This window comes from Hyaloscypha bicolor (assembly GCF_002865645.1).
Source record: "Hyaloscypha bicolor E unplaced genomic scaffold K444scaffold_13, whole genome shotgun sequence".
In the NCBI taxonomy this organism is placed as follows: domain Eukaryota; kingdom Fungi; phylum Ascomycota; class Leotiomycetes; order Helotiales; family Hyaloscyphaceae; genus Hyaloscypha; species Hyaloscypha bicolor.
The window spans coordinates 596,477-616,310 of NW_020194515.1; the positions used below are offsets into that span (position 1 = coordinate 596,477).

Here is a 19,834-nt window from a genome sequence, read left to right on the forward strand (position 1 = left end):
GACTTGGCCACACGGAATTCTCAAGACGGCTTGAAGAGTTGAAGACAACATGGAGACCAATCGTTCAGTGTTGGCACGAGATCGTTGGCTCGAGGTTATCACGAAGCCGACATGAAAAGAAGGTGGAGCGCTTGATCTTCGAGTCAACAGAGAGTAACTAACGAAGCAGGCGGAGGCAGATGTTGTAGGAATGGAGTTTCGTTGGCAGGAAGAAAGAATTGTATCGTAGATGAGCGATAGCTGGTGTAGCGATGGAAGGAGCGGCTTAAAGGAGGGGAGATCGTGTCGAAGAAGGTTGAAGTTGTATTCGAAGTTGACTTTGACGCGATTCCTGAAGGCAGTCGCGACTGCCGCCGATACGAGAGCCGTCTTATCTTAGCGTGCCTAAATAGGTCTAGTCTATGTCCAATCAAGCCTATCCCACTTCTTGGAGGGGGTACCTGTCTTACAAATCGGCTGTGAAAAATGAGCTTTTTATACCACATAGATTCACTATCCTATCTTATTCTATAGGGGAGGAGAGTGTCGGTCAGAATCATATGCAAAACAAGACCCCGATTTTTCACTTTTCAGAGAGGTGATCTATCGAGATGCCTTCCGGAAAAGCCTCGAACGACGACTACCCTCCAAAATTGACGGCTTCAGAATCTGAACAGCTTCTTTCGACAGTCAAAGACTGGTCAATAGCCAATGGCTTGGCTGTGAGGCCGCCGGTCTCTCTTGTCAAAGCTACAGCGGATCCTCACGGAATCCTGGCAACAACCGCACCAGTCACCTTATTTCCAAGTCCTTTCCCTCGAGTATGCTTTGAGCAAGCCAAATCTATTCAAAAATCCTACAACAAGTTGTACGCGGCTATTGCACAGGATCAAGAGTTTTTAGGCAACATCATCCAAGAGTGAGTTTCTTCCACTTTTGCTCTGCCTCAGCAAATTTTCAATCTCTAAATGACGCAATTTCACGGGCTGACCGGAAGCAGAATTCTTGAAGTAGATGAATTCATAGCTCAATTATGGCAAGTGCATTTGAAGGTGAAAGATGAAGGTTATGTGCAGGTATAGTCCAGCTCCTTCAAGCCATTGATGTGCTAAAGCCTTCTCAGAACCTCTCGCTTGGTCTGTTCAGATCAGACTACATGGTTCACCAGAACACATCCGATGCCGCACCCACAATCAAACAGGTTGAATTCAACACAATTGCTTCATCTTTTGGCGGGCTATCTTCTCAGACTTCAAGATTACACAAGTTAGTCATCCAGGGAGCTACCTCTTTATCCTCCGTGTCACGTGATTGACACTTAGAAGACATCTCTCAGTTCTAGACTATTCGCTCCTTGAAAGCTCGCTTCAGGCCAAAGACCTAGACCTCCCTGAGAACGAAAGCACAAAGTCTCTTGCAGCAGGACTAGGAGTTGCGTTTGACACATACAGATCGACCTCTGAACCAATACATGAGTGTTGCATCATCTTCCTGGTCCAAGACCCGGAACGAAATATATTCGACCAAAGACATCTCGAGTATGCATTGCAACAAAACAACTCACCAATTCCAGTCTTCCGTCTCCCATTCGGAGAAATTCTCTCACGAACTTCCATAGCAGAAACCCCGAAACGACAGCTTCTGTACCATTTACCTAGTAATCCTTTAGAAGTCTTTGAAGTAGCTATTGTATATTTCCGCGCCGGGTACGGACCCACAGACTATCCCGATGACTCGGCATGGAAAGCACGCCTCCAAATCGAGCGATCAAACGCCATCAAATGTCCAACAATCCTCACCCAACTAGCAGGAGCCAAAAAAGTACAACAAGTTCTCGCCACACCAACCTCACCAGAAACACCTTCTATCCTAAAACGCTTCATCAAAGACTCTCCAAAAGAAATCGAAGAGTTAGAGAAAACATTCACAAACATCTATCCCCTTGATGACTCGCCCTCCGGTCTCTCAGCCCGAAAGCTCGCCACCGATCATTCAGACTGCAAAGGCTATGTCCTGAAGCCGCAACGTGAAGGAGGCGGAAACAACACCTACCGGACCGCCATCCCACCCTTCCTCAAATCTCTCCCAGAAACACACTGGAAATCGTATATCCTGATGGAGATTATCACACCTCCACCAGTCCACAACATCATTCTCCGCAACGGAGTTCTGGAACAAGGAGGTGTGATCTGCGAGTTAGGTGTTTATGGGACCTGCCTTTGGGATCAGGGGACGGGAGAAGTGTTTCATAATGAGGAGGCGGGGTATCTTTTAAGGACGAAGGGGGATAAGAGTGAAGAGGGCGGAGTTGCTGCGGGCTTTGGGAGCATGGATAGTTGTCGATTGGTGTGAGGGCGAAGTGACGTGCATTTCTGGTTTGTACGCGCCCTTACAAGAAAAGTGATATATTTCGCTCCTGTACAAGACAGAAGTCGCTCTGTCCCAATACGCCAATCTGCGAAGACCCAGAGCCCAGAGCCCACCAACACGAGATGGTAACAGTCGATGTTTCCCGTCGCCTGCCAGTGAACGATATCAACCTAACTTGCTGTTGTCTATTTACATTTCCAAAGCCAAACACGAACATAAACACGCATCTCTGCACAAAGGAAAATTGGATTCAGTGATCCAAATTATGAAGAGCCTTAAACAGACATTCTTCACATGGCGAAACGTTTTAAGCATGCAGTCTTTCATAGCATGAAGTCTTTGCTACATGGCATCTTACCAGACGGTGATGTCTTCAGCAATCCGAATGTGCTGATTATCTTTCCTTCATTTGAGACTGGTTGACATACTCTACGATTTGTTCGGTACGCCTGGCCTTGGCAGCCATTTCCGAATTGTCATCTCCCTCAGCACGCTTCCTCTTTGATGGGAGGCGTGTGCGCTGAGCGGCCGTTGAGGAATTTCCTGCCGTTGGCGACGGTGTTGGCGAGACCGAGCTGGGAAGGCTTTGGGCATTGCCAGAAGAAAGTTGAGGCGACGAGGAGAAGGAGGTCGCCGGTGTCGAACATTGATCGGAGTTCAGGCCACTGGGAGATGGGTGGTCCGACTGCTGGCGTTTAGCAGCTTTCTTGGGGCTCTCGTCTCCATTCTTCTCTGTCAAATCGCAGGGGCCATTTCCCTTCTTGCCGCCAGGTTTCTTTGCGTACTCCTCACCAAGATCGGCAAGGCGCCACATTTCATCTTCCGAATTCGAGAAGAACTCTCGCCCTTTGGTAAGAGCAGAACGGCAACTCTGGTTAGTTATTCCCGATCTCTTTAGCCCGCCTTCGCCACTACACCATTCTAGGCACATTTCATAGAGGACATTCATTTGTGCCTTTCCACCTGGGATCCTGGCGAGAATAGTATACAGTCCCCAATTCCAGTTAAATGGTTTTCGGTTGGCTCCAACCGCAATGCCTGCGTTGCCTTTTCGTGGGCACTTCCCGGGAGGAACAATGATGTCAATGTGCTCTCCCCAGTTGCCAGGCTCGAGGCCAAGCTGGGAAAGCTTTCCTGCTTCATAGTTGCCCTTAAAAGCCCAATGAGGAGATGGCTGATCCCACGGCTTGTTGCCATTGAACGACTGGAGAGAGGGTGCAGGTTGGCTTGTTCCTGCGATTGCTGACGGCGACGGGTTCTTTCTTTTGGGCTTCTTTCTTGACTTCTTGGGGAGATTTAGTTGTGCCGTATACTGCCCGATTTGCGCATCCACTCCAGCAGCATCAGGGTGCTGATGACCCGCAGGAGGTTGGACCATTGCAGCCATATTTTCTGCAGGTGCAGCGGGCCGCCCGCACAGGCGGTCAATATATTCCTTATATTCGGGAGGGAGTTCTCGTTCTCTGGGTCCTTCAGAAGAAGCTCTTTCATAAAAATAAAAGAAAGCAAGGTCGGCTATATCATGTCAGCATACGTCTTTCTGGTTTCTAAGGCGTATGGGAGGATTGAGGGCAACTTACGACGAGGACCTGTAATCTTCTTTTGGGCATAAGGATTCTGCCAGCCTGCGCTAACACCTTTAGCCTCTCTCGAACCTCTGGCGATTCCGAAGCCGCTCGGATTATAGATAGGTCTATTCAGTGAAGGGGCATACTGCGACATGGTCGGAGCTGTCGATGGTTGCTGTTCGATTATGTGAGATGGAGACAATTCTCTGATAGAGGGTAAGGTTACCTTGTTTGCAGGTAGGTGGTTGAGGAGAGTAGAGATATTCATGTTGCTTTGTAAAGTGTTTTGTTAAAGAAGTATCTGTTGTTGAAGAAGTATCTGTTGTTGAAGAAGTATCTGTTGTTGAAGAAGTATCTGTTGTTGAAGAAGTATCTGTTGAAGAATTTCAAGGCTGCTTGAGAGTTGAAAATATTTGATGGAGGTTTGGGGGGATTATGCATGAAGTGCAGCAGCTCAGTTCGAAATGCTGGTTGACTAGATCTGGACTGCTTGAACAGAGGTTGGGCGTGTGAGATGGAGAGTTGAAAGCCATACTCACACTATGTTACTCTTTTTTACGGGGTATTTTGATACAGCCTGGCTAGGAGCCGCTGAATGTAAATCGAGGATTCTCGAAGGGGCTTGCTTCTAACTTTTTTGTCAGGAGTTTGGGGCGCCTTCAGATCCCAACTGACTAGAGACAACACCAAGAAAACCACGGATTAGTGTCGAATAAAGTCGGAAATGACGAGTAATCGAAGTTGATAAGTTAGAATCGTTTCAATGTATAAATTCGAATGTCAACTAAAATTATGGCGCTAAAAAGTCGTGGTACCACGGAATTGGGATATACTAAGGTATGTTCAACGGAACCTTGTCAACAGAATCAGGTACGTACGCTTCAGTAGCACTAAAATCACGGACAGGCAAGGAATTCGTATTTTTCAAGAATATTCTGCGTTTCTGTCGTCGTATCAGCGATCGAGGGAGATGACGGGAAGCACGTGGTCTGGAAGCCCTGTTCGATTCAATGTGTGACCAAGAAAAAAGTGCGTCGATTGAGTTGCAGCTAAAGATGAGTATGGAATGTGTCCTCAAGGAGGGCCACCCAGGAAGGCTGCAAGTTGTCGCCCTGAGTATCAGAGAGAGGGAAGGATCGACTCGCAAGACGCGCAAGACTCTCCGAATATTCAAGTTGCAGCGAAACATTTGCAACGGCGATTAATTAAATGTTTCCAGATAGACTCGGACTTTCAGGGCCCTTTAGGGCTGAGTGTTCCAAGAAAAAGTTGGACACTGTGCACATCAAGTTGAGATTTTGACTCTTGTCGTATTCGAGCATTTAGAAATTAAGCCTCAGATTCAAAGGTTCTGATTGTTCCGGATTACTCTTGAGCAGTACATTGAGAGCAGGGATACCGTGTGTAAGATCACCATTCAAGTAGAGTGCTGGGAGGATTTAAGAATGTCTCGATCACGCGGGAGCATCATTTGGCATCTCTCATTGCACCTTGCCCAGTTCGAACAATGAGTTTTCCGTCTTGGTAGACGCCTAAAAACAACTTGAACAATAGACCATGTTCAACGCGTGCTTTGGACATTGGCCCCCCTTTTCCAAGCAAAATGTCCAAGACTTATGTTGGAGACCTTGTTGAACACTAAATACTCCGACGGACAGAAAATTGTAGAAATAGTTGGAACAATGCATTAAATTTCAATTCGATGTCCCAATAAAAGTCGGGACATTGCACATTGTATATTCTCCTAAAATCTAACAAAGTCTTAAAGATTGAGAATCGCATCGCACCCAATGTTGTACGAAGAAATTTGTTGGCATGAAACTGGCCGCGTAGAAGGCAGACTGTTACCGTCTCGGTTGATCGAGCTCTGCGCTTTGGTTCTCTGTTGTCGATAGCGTTGAGGTAAAATGCGAACTTTTACCTTGTGCAGTAGCGAAACGTATCCCTTTCTTGTAAATGATGTGCTCTTGATTGTGACTTATGGACTGGAATAGAAATAGCATAAGTGAGAAGAGATGTATTTGATATGTAGACCCCGCCCCCCCTCGATCTTACAGGTATTGTGCAATTCGTACAGTAATTAACGCCGCCAACTCTCAAATATTCATTCGTCACTAACAAAGGGAAGTCGGGTTTCTTTTATCGTGCAGGGGTTGAATAGTGGCATGGACATAGCATCTATTGCTGAGGCTTCTTCGGCGAGAGGACCTCGAGTTTTTCTGGGAAAGGGGTCAGTGAGTTGTAGACGATGAGAAGAGGAGAAACTCACGCTGAACTAAGTTCAAAGAGGTTCTGGTCTTGCCCTCCGCATCTTGGTATGAAGACATTGAGGCATCGCCCTCGACGTAGACCAGAGTTCTGTGTATCAATTAGCCACACCGTCCCTTATTCTCAACACTCCTCGTCATTCTCCCAAATTCTCTTGCTTCCCACGACCAATCCATAGTTTTTCCAAAGAAACACAAATTATAGAGAAAAACATACCCCTTATCTAAACTAGCAATAAAATCTCTGTGGGGTCCCTCTGGCAAAAAGCTCGTCACCCTAAACCAGCTCGTCTTCTGGTTATCCCTCGGTCCGCTGTTCGTGCCTACCGCATACCGCAAGATCTCCTGCCCCGTGCTCGTAGCTTGCCGCTCAGGCGTGTCTGCGAGACGGCCGATGATGGTCATTTTTGCGAAGGAGGAGCGCGCGGGAGCTGTTGAGAAGGTGCGGGCGCTGAGGGGGAGGGCGCGAGGTGCGCGGCGGAGGAGGAATGAAGACATTGTGATTTTTAGGAGGTTGAAGCTTCTGGGTGGTGGATTGAGCAAAGGTGGGTTGGTTTGAATCGAATTTTGGATGTGGAGAGGTGTGTCAGTGATGCTGTCGACTGGGGCGCAAGCTGGTAGACCGCGTTCGTGATCTTTCGCGATCCACGAAAGGGTAGGGGTCGCAAGACTTCAGAAATCGATCACGTGAAGAGGATTAAGATACTCAGAATTTTGGAGGAATGCTGGGTCAATTTATGCCAGTAGCAGGGTAGTTTTCATGCCTTTAATTTATAGCAAGGGAATCTGGGTTATCGGAGTTTATGCATTCAATTGCTTTGCAGACTTCGTCATTCTCTATAAATCATAACGCCCCTTCGAAAGTTGAGTGAGGACCTCGAGTTTTGCATTCTCAAGGCGCCTGGGAATTTATGCTGCTTAATTAGCTAGGGGATCTAAATGAGATTTGCAGTGAGAAGCATGAAATTCTCGCGTCGCTAGGTTGTGAACATCGCCCATGTAAGTCACAGAAAAAGACTCATGGCTCCTAACTCCACGCATCACTCGACCTTCTCAAATCGTTTTCAAGATATGCCGACAATTAGCTGCAGGGAAGTCGACTCTCAAACGTACAATTTTCCTCTTTGATAAAGACGAAGGGAGCGTAGACGTTACCCAGGCATGGTTTCCTCGTACGAGCAACAAGAGAACAGTAGATAGGAACTCGGCATTTAATCGAGCCGAATAATCGCAAAGCCATTCGGTCCCAAGATTTCCCTCGGGGTAATCTATTTATATTAAAGTCGAGACTCACAGCATGACACCTGCCGTCCTGCAATGTGCCTTTTTGGATGAAGCCTCGAAGGTGAGCGGAAGGCCTCGTCGTTGAAGCTCGGAAATCAAGGGTTGAAATGTGTGAGATGAGACGGAGATTGGAGAGGTACAACGTGCTCGGCTAAATATCATGTCAACGAGGTTGTCAAAACTGTAGGAGACGACATAACGTGGAAATGGCTCAGCTCGCAAATGATTAGGGTCGATAGGAGGATTATGCACACAAAAACAAGTCATGCAGTGACAAGACGGAAACTCTTGTGAGATTCGGACATGTGATATGTCGATGATGCAGAATATGGCTAGCTGCAGGTGACTTGGTCGACGAGGTTGGACAGCGTTGCAGCGTCACTTGAAGGCACGAGTATGTCAACAATGGGGTTCAGAACATGGCCAACCATTGATTGAAGCGTGGGCTGATACGAGGGAAAGTTGAAGCGGTGAGGCCGGAAGTTCACAACAGCCACACTGATCGCCCAATACTCGAAGTAAGGGGTGGTTTCATATCATTGTACGGAGCAATACTGAGAGAATCTTGCTTCGAGGAGCAGCGTACGTCACTGAGTTCTCCAAGTGCAGAGGTTTGAATCGTGAGGAAGAGAGGCGTCGATGAACAGACAGACTGCCGTGTTGACGGGCTATTTTGGGTTAAGAACCAAGTTGTTGTGAATCGAACCCAACCTCCCTTGTCTTGGTGAAGTTGTTTTTGGAGCTCGATCAACGAGGATCAAGTGACAACTCAGGAGGTGGCGACAAGAAGTGAAGGAAGAGGAGAAAGAATATGCAAAAATCGAAGAGAAAACCAAATACAGGACAAGACAGGATCGTGGGTGACCCCTGGAATCTCCCCCAGTCTTGGCCCCGGAATCAGAAGTCTAGAAGGATTCAAGATCCGGGAATCGGGTCGATATCGCGAGCATAAACAGATTTTGTTCCACGACGTCGACAGCTTCCCGACTTGGTCCACAATAATAATCCATAGCGGTGCACAGCACACCAAATGGCCTGGGGAACGCGACACGGCGCAACCGTTATGATCTTCGCCTACCTAGACTATCACCAGATCAACATGAACTTCATCATCCCATAGGACAATGGCGTCAGATAAGATTAAACCCCATTTTGGGCGTTTTTCTCGAGTCTCCCGAGTCCCGGCCGACTATGACCTGCACGGCTGCACAGAGCCGGTCAGCGCCCAAACTTCAAAGGTTGAAAGGTTGCACTCTTCAAGCTGGCGGAAACGGGACCCAGAAGCTTGACTGTGTTGGGCCAAGGCTTGCAAGGGAAACGAGTCGCCGAAATTAAACCTGCCATCCCCGGATTTAGGCTCTTGGAAGTTGGTTCTTGAATCTTGAATCTTGACCCTTCTTGGGTTGCCGTCACTAACTACTGAATCAATAGTGAACAATTGCATGAACAAGGAATCAGGACAAGAGCTGATGCTGTCATGCTGAAGCTGGACACTGAATGCGGGCACAAATATTGAACATCTTTCTAATAATACCTCGGCAGTGTCTGCACAAAACAAAAGTCGCCGACGGACAGGGCAGCAAAAAAGTAACGGCAACGAAAACGGAAGAAAGAAAGGAGAACCCCTGGAGAACCCCCGGAGAACGTGCCACAGCCACATCCCGGTTCATGCAGCACTCTCGTCAGCCCAGTGCCCACTGGGCGGCACTCGGGCCAAAAAACCCCAAATCTCGCTTCGGGATTGACTTCTCTCGAAACGGCTTGACGTCCACAGCACCTGTCTCCTTCAAGTTTGCATCTCATCACCGCAGACGCCAGCACGGATGCAGGGCGTCTGTCGACGAATCCCACGGCGTTATTGGTTGCCTTTTGTCATGCGTCGTCCAAGGTCCTGTGGGAATTCCCCGCCCCTGAGATCGATCCCATGATTCCCATCACTCCTGCCGCAGTGCCGTGGCTTTGACATTGCGAGAGCTGAGAGCTGAGAGCTTCCAACCACCCTCGTGGCACGCAATGCATTGCTGTAATCCCCACATCCAATGGACTGAAACACCTCTGGCTGGTGAGATACAACGGTTCGAGGACAGCTGTACTTGTACCGCGCGGACGCGGGCCGCAGATACTCAAGAGAGTCAAGCGATGCTGGATTGGTAACCAGCTCTTGGAGCTGAGACCAGCCTTGGCCTTTACGAACTCTGCCGAATTCGATTTGATCCCTGGAGCAGATCTCCGCCGGAAACAAGGTTTGGGCGGAGAGCCACACCAAGGTTAATCCTAAATTCCTAATCTTCTGGTCCCACGGTGCGTCCGACAGTACTCAGCGTCCCTCTCTTCCAGGAAAGCTTTGACTGCTTTTCATCTCATTTCCTTGAAGCTCCTGTCTCATTATTGGCCAGCGTCTCATGACCTTCATTGGCGAAGACGAGCCCCTCACCCCTGGTGGACCAACCTCCTCGGCGACCCGGCATCTTTTACCCAAGGCTCTCGCCAGCTTTTCTCTCCTCACGTCTTGTCTTACCCTAAATACGTCCCCCCTCAGTTCTTCAATCAGCTTTTGCTTCGTGTTTTGTTTTTGGCTGCAAGCAACGCCGGCAGGCACTGCACTCATGCCACCCACGCTCGTTACACTTTGAAAACTTCGACCTGTCGTTCTTTAGTTTCTTCGAAGATTTCCCCACCGGTAGAACGCTCAGTACCTTCTGGTGTGGTGGGCGTACTCCATAGCCACGATGGTGTCTGCCATGCGGTCGAAGATTCTCGTCTTGTTACTGCTCTGCTTCTGTATAAACCTTTCTGTCGCAAATAGATGGGCAGTTCATCTACATGGACGTGATACACAGCCAACGACCACCAACGCCGATGCTTCGTCAACCCCCTCACAAACAGGAGGAACCAATGGCGGAAAGGAAGGGGGAGAAACTACTACGGCGAATGCAACTGCAACTTTAAATTCGACTTCCAATTCAGTCTCTGCTACGCAGACAGGAGCCGCCATCACCGCCATCACATCCAATATTAACGGACCGGCTCCGACTGCCAATCTCAACTTTTCTGGCTTCAATTGTAAGTTAACAACCGGTGTTGGATGCGCCTATGCTAACTGGTGTTAGCTACTGCAACCCCGAACGCACTTCCCCTCCAACCAGAGATCACGCCAGGCCTTTCAGTTGCCGGGATTCTATTGATGCTTAGTGGAGTTGCCTATACACTTGTTGGGATCAAGAACAAATGGCTACACATCTATTTCTCGGCGGCCTATCTAGCCAGTCTCGCGGTCACGGTGCTCATACTATATGTTATGAATCCGCCCGTCAACAATGCTATACAAGGAGCGTACGTTGTTGCAATAGCTATGACGGGATTAATCCTGGGCGGCGCCGCAATTGTGTTCACAGAAATGACCGAGGGTCTGGGTTGTCTTCTCGGAGGTTTCTGTTTCAGCATGTGGTTGTTGGTCTTAAAGCCTGGTGGTTTGTTAACTTCCACTAGCGGGAAGTCTATTTTCATCGCTGCATTTACGCTTGCGGCATTTTCGACATCCTTCACCCGCTACACTCGACCGTATGGGCTGATCATATTCGTTTCATTTGGAGGAGCAACAGCTACAGTTTTGGGAATTGATTGTTTCAGCAGAGCTGGACTGAAGGAATATTGGGCATATCTCTGGGATCTCAACTCCAACTTATTTCCACTTGGAGCTACCTCGTACCCATTGACAAGGGGAATCAGAGTCGAAATCGCTGCTATGGTTATCATATTTCTTGCCGGGATCCTGTCACAATCGAAACTCTGGAAGCTTATCAAGGAACGCCGCGAACAACGCGCAGCTGAACGATTACAAGATGAGCGAAACTTGGAGAGAGAGGAGGAAAATGTAGGAAAACGGATTGAAGAGGCAACCGCAGCGGATAGAAGCCAATGGGAGGCTGCCTACGGCAGTAAAGATGCTGTCAAAGCCACGCCGAGAGATTCTGGGGTTGGAGATATGGATAGTCAGAAGAAGGGGGCAATGAGTGAAGTCACGTCAATCCGAAGGTCTGGCGACGAGGAGATTGAAATGTCGGAAATACCATCCCCTACCTTGGTGAACGGTCCTGGACTTGTGATGATGAACAACGGTCAGCATGGTGGGCCGGTCACGGTCAGAGTCGCCCGAGAGGTGGAGCCTCCCTTGGAGCTCGACGAAAACGGAAACCCCATCGAACGTCCAGCAAAGCGCAACAGCCAGATATCAGCACGCGGCGAGACAATAGAGGAGGAGCAGATCTGGGTCGTTGGGGCTGATGGCGAAGCACGTCTTAAGCGGCGGCCCTCAAAAAGAAATTCCAAGCGACGTTCGAACCCGATTCCAACAAAATCACCAGATGTAGTCGCTCTACCATTTAAGGTGCCGGAAGGTGAGGTGGTGGAAGATGATCGCTCGTCCATCGCAACTTTCGCAGACGAAGAACAAGCAGGACAAAAGCGACTTTCTAAACGCCTATCTCAAGTGCTCATGCGAAAACTTTCTCATAGATCTCAAAGGAACTCGAAACAATTTTCTATAGGAGAAGGCCAAAGTACGGAGGATTTGGTCATCCCCCGAGCGATTGAAGAAGATCGAAGGAGCTCACTTGCCGCTACCATGGACGGACTGAGTGATGACGAGGATATGAGAAGTGTGAGATCGTCAAGACTTCACGTCCCTGAAAATAGGGAGTCCACTGGGCCATCTGAAGAGTCTACTGCTCCCAATTTCGCTGCCAAACAACCTGGACCAACACCAATGTCAAATCCAACAGCAACGCTTGCTGTTGCAAACGCAGGGAAGAAGTCGAGACCGATTTCCACAGCCACAGTCGCAACAGCCATTTTGGAGCAAGAAGCAGCGGGTCAGAAGCCCGAGGCGGCAGAAGCCAAGACTGGAGAGGCGCTCGTCCAGAACTTTTTGACTTTGAGTATGGACCCCAAACCAGAGACCGCAGTGGAGAAGCAATCCTCGGAGGAGGAAAAAGACGAGCCAGCCCCATCCGTTGTCGCCCACGTTGAATCAAAGCCAGCTAGTTTGTCAAAGGATCGACTACCACCTCAACTATCAAGAGTTGTGATGTCCTATAGAACCAATGAATGGGCAAAACACCTCAGTAATGCAGACGCCCCTGAAGTGGATGAGCTCAAACTCGAAGAGTATCCTACTGAACGCCCAGAGACCGTCCAAGAAGTGGCTGCACCAGTGAACGTGGAGGAGCTTCAACAAACTGCTGAGAATGCTATGCCTCTGCCTGCGCCGGTGTCGAGAACAGTATCACAGCTATCGAATCATGCCCCCGCAAGATCAAACTCTGTTCAGTCAAAGTATCCCTTTCCGGAGCAACCCAGCAGCTTCCAGAACCAAGACATTCACTCCCAAAACCCCTCAATTCAGTCTCTCCCGTCGTTACTTTCACAACAAGCACTCGGCCGATCCCTAGGATACCGCAGCTCCTCGAGTCCAGCGATCCCACAACAAATCGTCGAATCGCCCATCGAGGAAAACTTCCCGCCGACGACTCCCAACCCATCATCAAGCAAGTTCTCGCCAGCTACCGTCCCATACGGATCAACAAGCACCCTAATCGGAAGACGAGACACCATGCTCCGCGGCAAATACTCCTACTACAGCAACCCCTCCGCCCCGTCCTCAACCCCCGAGCTCCTTTCCCAAAATCCCTATCTACAATTTCCCGCCCAATACAACAGCGGTCCCACTTCTCATAATGGCAGCGATGCAGGCTCAATCTACAACCACTCGACCCCTATCCCAGACGACGACAACATCTCGCTCTCCGCCCGGCGCAACCTAATCAGGCAATCCTCGCTCCAACAGCTCTCTTCCCCCATGGCCCCACAATACCAACAAGGACCCATCCCCTTCGATTCCCACCAACCTCGCCGGCAATCCGGCATACCGGCCCCCTCAGCCAGGGAGCAACAACTCGCGTCTTGGCGCGCCTCAGTACAGCACGATCTCCAAAGCGGTATCGTACCGAAAAACACGATTGAGAGACAGCGAAGTGCGCTTTGGCAGGAACGGCAAGCGGAGGATCAGAGGAAGGCGCTGGAAGAGCGGATGCGGAATCAGAGAGACAGTGCGTTTGACGAGCGGATGAGGAGGGGTGATATGTTGGATGCGCATCGGGAAGCGTTGAGGAAGATGCAGGCGAAAGCTAACCGGGCCTCCCAGGCCCAGAGCTAGATGGGATGGATTTGTTCATGAATGTGCCTACGCGAGCTATTTTGTTTTTCTGCTTTTTAGATGGTAATAATTAATGGGCAGGTGGAGTTGGGATACCAGGTTGCGGCTGGTTTTTTATAGCCAGGGGGATAGGAAAAGGATGAGGGGGGGAAATAAATGTATATATAAGGACCGCAAGATGGGGAGCTGCAAGGCTTTGGGGAGTTCGATGTACATATTGAGTTTGTGAGGGCTCGAAGTTGTACATGTACAAAGAATCCTCCAAGATAATAATTCAGTAGATAGCAGAATCGAAGATATTATCACTACCACTGGTTTCTTCTATGTAGGCCGAGGATGAATGTCCCGAGTCTGATACTAAATGAAATAATAGGGTGAAGTTTTCTTCTTAACATGATAAAATTGATCTGATCTTATCATATCTAAGGTGATCTCTCCGCGGGAGGAATTTTGTTGCATGCCGTAATCTTATCGATTGTTCCAACTTTCCGTGGAACATTGATCTTTTCCATCTAATATCAAAGAAGTGAAAATCTGGACTGACAGTGGCATGAAACTTCTAAAAATACACTCCACTAAGTCACCATCATCCTTTGTCCTTGGTATATTCATCGAGGACTACAATTCTACCCCTCATCCACCCCACAAAAGATAGATCAGAAGTGGGGACGGAATGACTGCACGTGACGCGGCCTTAGCAGAAACTATCGTGAGACAACCCCTGTAAGTCGCAGAAACAGGGCAGCGGGCACAAAAGAATAATCACCAGCCAGCGTGGCTCTCGAGCCAACCGAATTCGCTTTCTAGACGCTTCAGTCTGACCTCCTCATCTTTGCAACAGTTTGCATCTACAAAAGTAAGTGAAGTCTCTGCTTTTGACTCAATCCCAAGGGGTAGAGTCATGCTGTGTCCTCACGTAATCAGCGGACCCGCATCCTGGTCTGGGTTATCTGGGGCAGTGACAGCGAGCCTGCACGAGGAACGGATCTCTTCGGATTCGTGCCCCTCTCTTCCTGCGGCACTCCCGGCGGGTATTCTTATTGTCATGTATATACCATATTGAATTCATATTTGTGCGTGCGCGTTGCGAGCTGTCTACAACATGTATACCTGCGAGAAGATGGGCAAGTCGACCGTCACGGCTTGCGAGCGGGAACTGTATCGGTGAGTGGAGATAACTAATCCTTTCCACGTTTCTTCAACTGACGGACCCGCGATAGATACTACCAGCCCGCAGAGTCATTACCAGATCCGAACCAAGATGAATCCGACAATAGAACAAAACGAGCATCCGCGGATCCATGTCTCACCGCGTTTGCACAACTTGGAGCATTACGATTGAACGCGAAGCGGGGTATTATTGCTCTTTCTGCTGGAGACACACAGTACATAATAGCAGAATCAGGCCAAGCACTTTCCCTACAAGAAGACAACGATGAGCAGGATCAGCTATGGCACGGCGTGGGACTGATCAGCCCGGACGCAGATAGCATGGGCCCTGGCATGGCAAAAATGTTTTCAGATGCGGATTCTCCTGCAGCAGTCCTGATCGAAGACCTTACGAAGGACGATAGATTCAAGGATAAATGTGTTGTCGTCGGTGGACCTAAGATACGAGCTATGGCCTGCGTTCCGTTGCGAACCCCGCTTCACAATGTTGTGATTGGCATGTATGTTGTGGTTGACGACCAAGTTCAGCAGAAGCCAACAGAGTGTGAGATTAAGTTTCTGCAAGACGTGGCAGTGACAGTCATGGATTATCTGGAAGCGGGACGAGTCAACAGGCAACAATATCGAGCGGAGAGAATGGTGAAGGCCATCGGTTTGTTCATTGAAGGGAAATCCACATTAAGAGACTGGTGGTTAGAAAGAGGTCACAAGTTCCAGGAGGCCACAGTCAAGAAGCGACATCGAAACCCTTCCATGCTGGAACAGCTCGCGGACCTCGAATTTGGCGTCCAAGAATCCTCGGACTACTTCTCCCACAACGGTTTACATAATTTGCCTGGCTACAGTACCCAAATATCCGTACCGCAGTCTCCATCATCCTCAAGTTTTTCCGAGCTACGCGAGCGAACGGATGGAAGGCCCCCTATTCCTACCAGAGATACTCTGCTGTCTGCTACAGAAAGTTCCGGACAAACGACGCTTGTTTCTCGATCATGGCAACAACGAAATAGCTCTGTCACTACCTTCGATGATACCATGACGGATCCGACTCCCGAGCCGGAGAAGTCGGTCTCATTTGATCTTCCGACTGCCCCAACATCTGACATGCACAAGGAGCCTCAAGAAGGGCTCCTGTCCGCCGATGTGAAGGCTGTCTTTGGACGAGCTGCTAACCTCATTCGAGAATCCATTGGCGTTGAGGGTGTGATCTATTATGATGCTAGCATCGGGTCTTTCGGTGGGAGTGCAGAAAAGGCCGTCATGGATGAGAAAGGACCAGGGGCTTTTCATGTTGACAAGGCCGTCACAAGTAGTGAGGACGATCTTGCTCGGAAATCAGCTGATGAGGCCGATATGCCGGATAACTGCCACGCTTCACCACAAGCTACAGAGCCGGCTGAGAAGTATTGCAATGTTCTGGGCTTCAGCACGCGTCGTCGGTCAAGTTTACGGGGTCATCCAGTGATGCCGGAACGCCAGCGATTTCCTGAACTCGTCTTAAGGAAGCTGCTGAAACGATATCCACATGGGAAAGTTTTCAACTTCGATGAAGACGGCTCGTTCTCATCCAGCGAATCTGACCATATTCCCGCCGTCAATTTGAAAGACGCCCAACCCACTCCAGACTCCGAGAAACACATTTCAGCAGAGAGATCTCGCCGAAACAGGATCTCAAGAGAAGCGGAAGCTGCTGCTATTTTAAAGGCGCTTCCTGGTGCTCGCAGTGTCTTTTTCTACCCACTGTGGGACCAAAACAGAGAGCGGTGGTTTGCTGGCTCCTTGGTCTGGTCCACGCTCCCGACGAGAACATTATGTCCAATCGAGGATATCACCTATTTGGCTGCTTTTGGTAACAGTACCATGGCAGAGATTGCAAGATTGTCAGCACAAGTTTTGTCAAAGATGAAGACAGATTTCATATCGAGCATATCGCATGAGCTTCGCTCACCACTGCATGGAGTTTTGGCTAGTGTTGAATTTCTGCAGGAAACACAGATGACGGAAGTCCAAGTGGATATGGTAAACAATATCCACGCTTCGGGGAAGGTGTTATTGGACACCATCAATCATGTTCTTGACTTCTCGAAAGTCAACCGGAGATCGAAGGAGAAGAAGAGATTGCCGAAGAAGAAAAAGAAGAATAACCGACGAGAAAGCGTCGACAATGGCGAAGAAGAGAAAGCAGATATCTGCGTTTTGTCCGAAGAAGTTATTGAGAGTATATATGCCGGCCAGAGGATCAGCAAGAAGGCATTCTCCCCTGGACATTTTCGCCCACCATCCATCGGATGGAAAGAGTCGCCAGTCACAGTCATCGTGGACATTGACTGGCGCCCAAACTGGACTTTTGAGATTGACGCTGGTGCTTGGCGACGGATATTGATGAATATCTTCTCAAACGCCATGAAATATACGAGTACAGGATTTGTTAAGGTCTCACTGGAATTGGAGGACGACGTATCGTCGCGCAGCAGAAAGCCCCGATCGAATCTCACCCTTCGAATTCACGATTCCGGCAAAGGAATATCGCAAGAATTCTTGAATCATCAGCTTTATAAGCCATTTACGCAAGAAGATTCATTAGCTATGGGTGCAGGTCTTGGACTGAGCATCGTGAAGGCCATTGTACAAGACCTCGGCGGTAGAATCGAAATGACGTCCGAACCTGGAACGGGCACCGAGGCTGTTGTTCGGATACCGTTGACGGCATCCCTCAAACCAGCCAAACTCGATGGTCCTGACTTCGTTAGTGAAGTTAAGGAGAAAGTAAAGCAGCTCACGTTTAGTCTTGAGTGCTTTGATAGATATCCTGATATCACGGAGACTCCAGATGGAATCCTGTCCGCTGAATCGGAGGCAGCGATGCTCCTCAAGGCGTCTTTCCAGAGTACGTTGGTCGAGTGGTTTGGCATGACTGGTGTCACACCTTCAGCTGAATCCAGTGCTGATCTCGTCGTTGTTATGGAATCTGGACTGGGCGATAAATCCGTCGAAGATATATTGCACCATCATCACACTCATGAACCCGCTAAGGCTGGAGGCGGCAAGTCAGTGGCTATCATCCTGACCAATACCTATCACAAAGGTCCGAAAGTGGACGCTCATGATTTCTTCCAGATATTCTATCTTCAGCAACCGTAAGACGATCCACTTCTCTCTTGCCCCGGTGAAGCTAATAATTCCAGATATGGGCCACATAAACTCGCCAAGATATTGCACAACGCATTTTGTGTAGATAGCCTCAGTTTCACGATCTTCGACTCAACGGCACAACCACCAGCCCCTCAACGGACACTCTCAGACCTAGCCTCGCCTCTTTCAAGCCCACCATCGTCATTGCCTCCTACCTCTGAAAAGCACGACTTCGCAATAAGAATGATACCCATATCCACACCAAATAATACCCTCTCCTCCGTCACCGAAACCCCTCTCTCACCCCCCAAAACACCAATCCCCTTACCTCTTCCCACCCACAACGAAATAGTAGAAGTAGCAACTGATGCCATACCCCCAGCGGAAGCCAAAGAGGAAGTAGAAGAGGGACAAGGCCTCCGCGTCCTGCTGGTAGAAGACAACGAGATAAACCTCAAGCTCCTCATCGCGACGATGCGGAAACTGAAGCTCGAGCATGCGACGGCAACGAATGGGTTGGAGGCGTTTAATTCGTATAAAGAGGTGCATGGGAAGTTTGATGTTGTGTTTATGGGTACGCCCTCGCCCCCATCTCTTTTTCTGAGGACACCTAGCTGACGCTCGCCAGATATTTCCATGCCCATAATGTCCGGCATTGAATCGACACGGCACATCCGGCGGTTCGAAAAGGAGCACGGCCTTGAACCCGTTGCACTCATCGCCCTCACCGGGGCGGCGAACCCGAATACGAGACAGGAGGCGTTTAGTTCGGGTGTTGATCTGTTTTTGACGAAGCCGGTGCCGATGAAGGCTTTAAGAGGCATGCTGGAGGATTTGAGGAGGGAGGGGAGGGCTGCTTTTGCGGGGTAGTGAAGAGGAGGGGAAAAAAGTGGTATAGTGTAAAAAAAACTCAATGAGCTTGTATCGAGCAGGCCGCAGTGGTCCCGCTTCCTTTCGGGGAATGTATGTACAGAATTGGCAAAATGACTATTAGGAACAGGAATGGGAACGGAATGGAACGGCTTGTGAGGGATAGACTGAGCCGATGCGTGGACGCATCTGCGCAAGAAGAATCATAGTCGCAATGACATAATTTTGATTTCTTGCCTACCTTCTACCAGCCTCCCTTCTATTGAACATACTTTCTCTTCCCACGCGCTTACATCCAATTCCATTCCTCTGGTGTGTGTGATGAGGTGCGCAAGGTCAAGGCCGCGATGTTTCCGGGCGAGGGCTAAGACGGTGAGATCCTCAGCAGGTAGACCTCATCCGGATTTCAGAAGTTGGCTCACTGACAACACTCCATCTCATCTTCCAGACAATATGTTGTCGCCAGCAATCCCAATCCCGTGTCTCCTTGAAACGCCTACCTACAAGCAGCCTCCACCTCCACTCAATGCATATTATATTACAACGCCCATTGCAGCGTCCCACCAATCTCGTGGGACATTGGCTCACGCACAAGGGAAGGAAAGAATGCTTTGTCTCCAGTTGTCCGCCCCGGCTAAGGCGCTGGCTTTGTGGTACAGTCTTTGCAACCGCCTCTTCTTCCGCAGCTGAAAAGACGTCTGTGATAAGGTTTCGTTGTCCGCCAACCCTCAACGTCAGGAGTGGCAGATAATGAGCAAGCGTCTGTTATTTCAGCAGTCGAGATATCACGGTAACCTTCTCTGGCCGGTCCTTTTTCTTCTTTTTTCTTCTTCTTCTTCTTCTTACCCCCCCCATCTGTTAAGAGAGAAAGTAAATAAAGTGGGGGAGAGGGAGTTTGTCATATGTGACAGAGTATAAAGGTAAATAGCTAGGGAATGACTTTGTTCCTCTGCAACATGGTGTACAATGCTTCCTTTCTC

General features: G+C 49.2%; 6 protein-coding genes across 6 annotated transcripts; 3 read left to right on the forward strand and 3 right to left on the reverse strand.

Moving 5' to 3' along the window:
- The first annotated feature begins 460 nt into the window (after nucleotides 1–460).
- Nucleotides 461–2,511, forward strand: K444DRAFT_649657 (glutathione synthetase-like protein). Its single transcript, XM_024885591.1, has 4 exons — nucleotides 461–898; nucleotides 980–1,055; nucleotides 1,103–1,245; nucleotides 1,305–2,511. The coding sequence occupies exons 1-4, from the start codon at nucleotides 591–593 to the stop codon at nucleotides 2,329–2,331; spliced, it is 1,554 nt and encodes a 517-aa protein (XP_024743435.1). The 5' UTR covers nucleotides 461–590; the 3' UTR covers nucleotides 2,332–2,511.
- A 232-nt stretch (nucleotides 2,512–2,743) lies between these two features.
- K444DRAFT_624035 (uncharacterized protein) lies at nucleotides 2,744–4,185 on the reverse strand (the record flags this gene model as incomplete). Its single annotated transcript, XM_024882349.1, has 2 exons — nucleotides 2,744–3,864; nucleotides 3,930–4,185. The coding sequence occupies 2 exons, from the start codon at nucleotides 4,183–4,185 to the stop codon at nucleotides 2,744–2,746; spliced, it is 1,377 nt and encodes a 458-aa protein (XP_024743436.1).
- Nucleotides 4,186–5,635: 1,450 nt separating this feature from the next.
- Nucleotides 5,636–6,817, reverse strand: K444DRAFT_579804 (nucleic acid-binding protein). The gene is made up of 3 exons (XM_024877678.1): nucleotides 6,402–6,817; nucleotides 6,187–6,275; nucleotides 5,636–6,136 (listed from the first exon to the last, which is right to left on the reverse strand). The coding sequence occupies exons 1-3, from the start codon at nucleotides 6,680–6,682 to the stop codon at nucleotides 6,096–6,098; spliced, it is 411 nt and encodes a 136-aa protein (XP_024743437.1). The 5' UTR covers nucleotides 6,683–6,817; the 3' UTR covers nucleotides 5,636–6,095.
- Nucleotides 6,818–10,197: 3,380 nt separating this feature from the next.
- Nucleotides 10,198–13,682, forward strand: K444DRAFT_624037 (uncharacterized protein; the record flags this gene model as incomplete). The annotated part of the gene is made up of 2 exons (XM_024882350.1): nucleotides 10,198–10,531; nucleotides 10,579–13,682. The coding sequence occupies 2 exons, from the start codon at nucleotides 10,198–10,200 to the stop codon at nucleotides 13,680–13,682; spliced, it is 3,438 nt and encodes a 1,145-aa protein (XP_024743438.1).
- A 35-nt stretch (nucleotides 13,683–13,717) lies between these two features.
- K444DRAFT_120120 (uncharacterized protein) lies at nucleotides 13,718–13,993 on the reverse strand. The gene has a single exon (XM_024870378.1). The coding sequence runs from the start codon at nucleotides 13,927–13,929 to the stop codon at nucleotides 13,753–13,755; it is 177 nt and encodes a 58-aa protein (XP_024743439.1). The 5' UTR covers nucleotides 13,930–13,993; the 3' UTR covers nucleotides 13,718–13,752.
- A 590-nt stretch (nucleotides 13,994–14,583) lies between these two features.
- K444DRAFT_551621 (uncharacterized protein) lies at nucleotides 14,584–19,092 on the forward strand. Its single transcript, XM_024876551.1, has 4 exons — nucleotides 14,584–14,846; nucleotides 14,903–17,989; nucleotides 18,038–18,558; nucleotides 18,613–19,092. The coding sequence occupies exons 1-4, from the start codon at nucleotides 14,785–14,787 to the stop codon at nucleotides 18,852–18,854; spliced, it is 3,912 nt and encodes a 1,303-aa protein (XP_024743440.1). The 5' UTR covers nucleotides 14,584–14,784; the 3' UTR covers nucleotides 18,855–19,092.
- The last annotated feature ends 742 nt before the right edge of the window (nucleotides 19,093–19,834 follow it).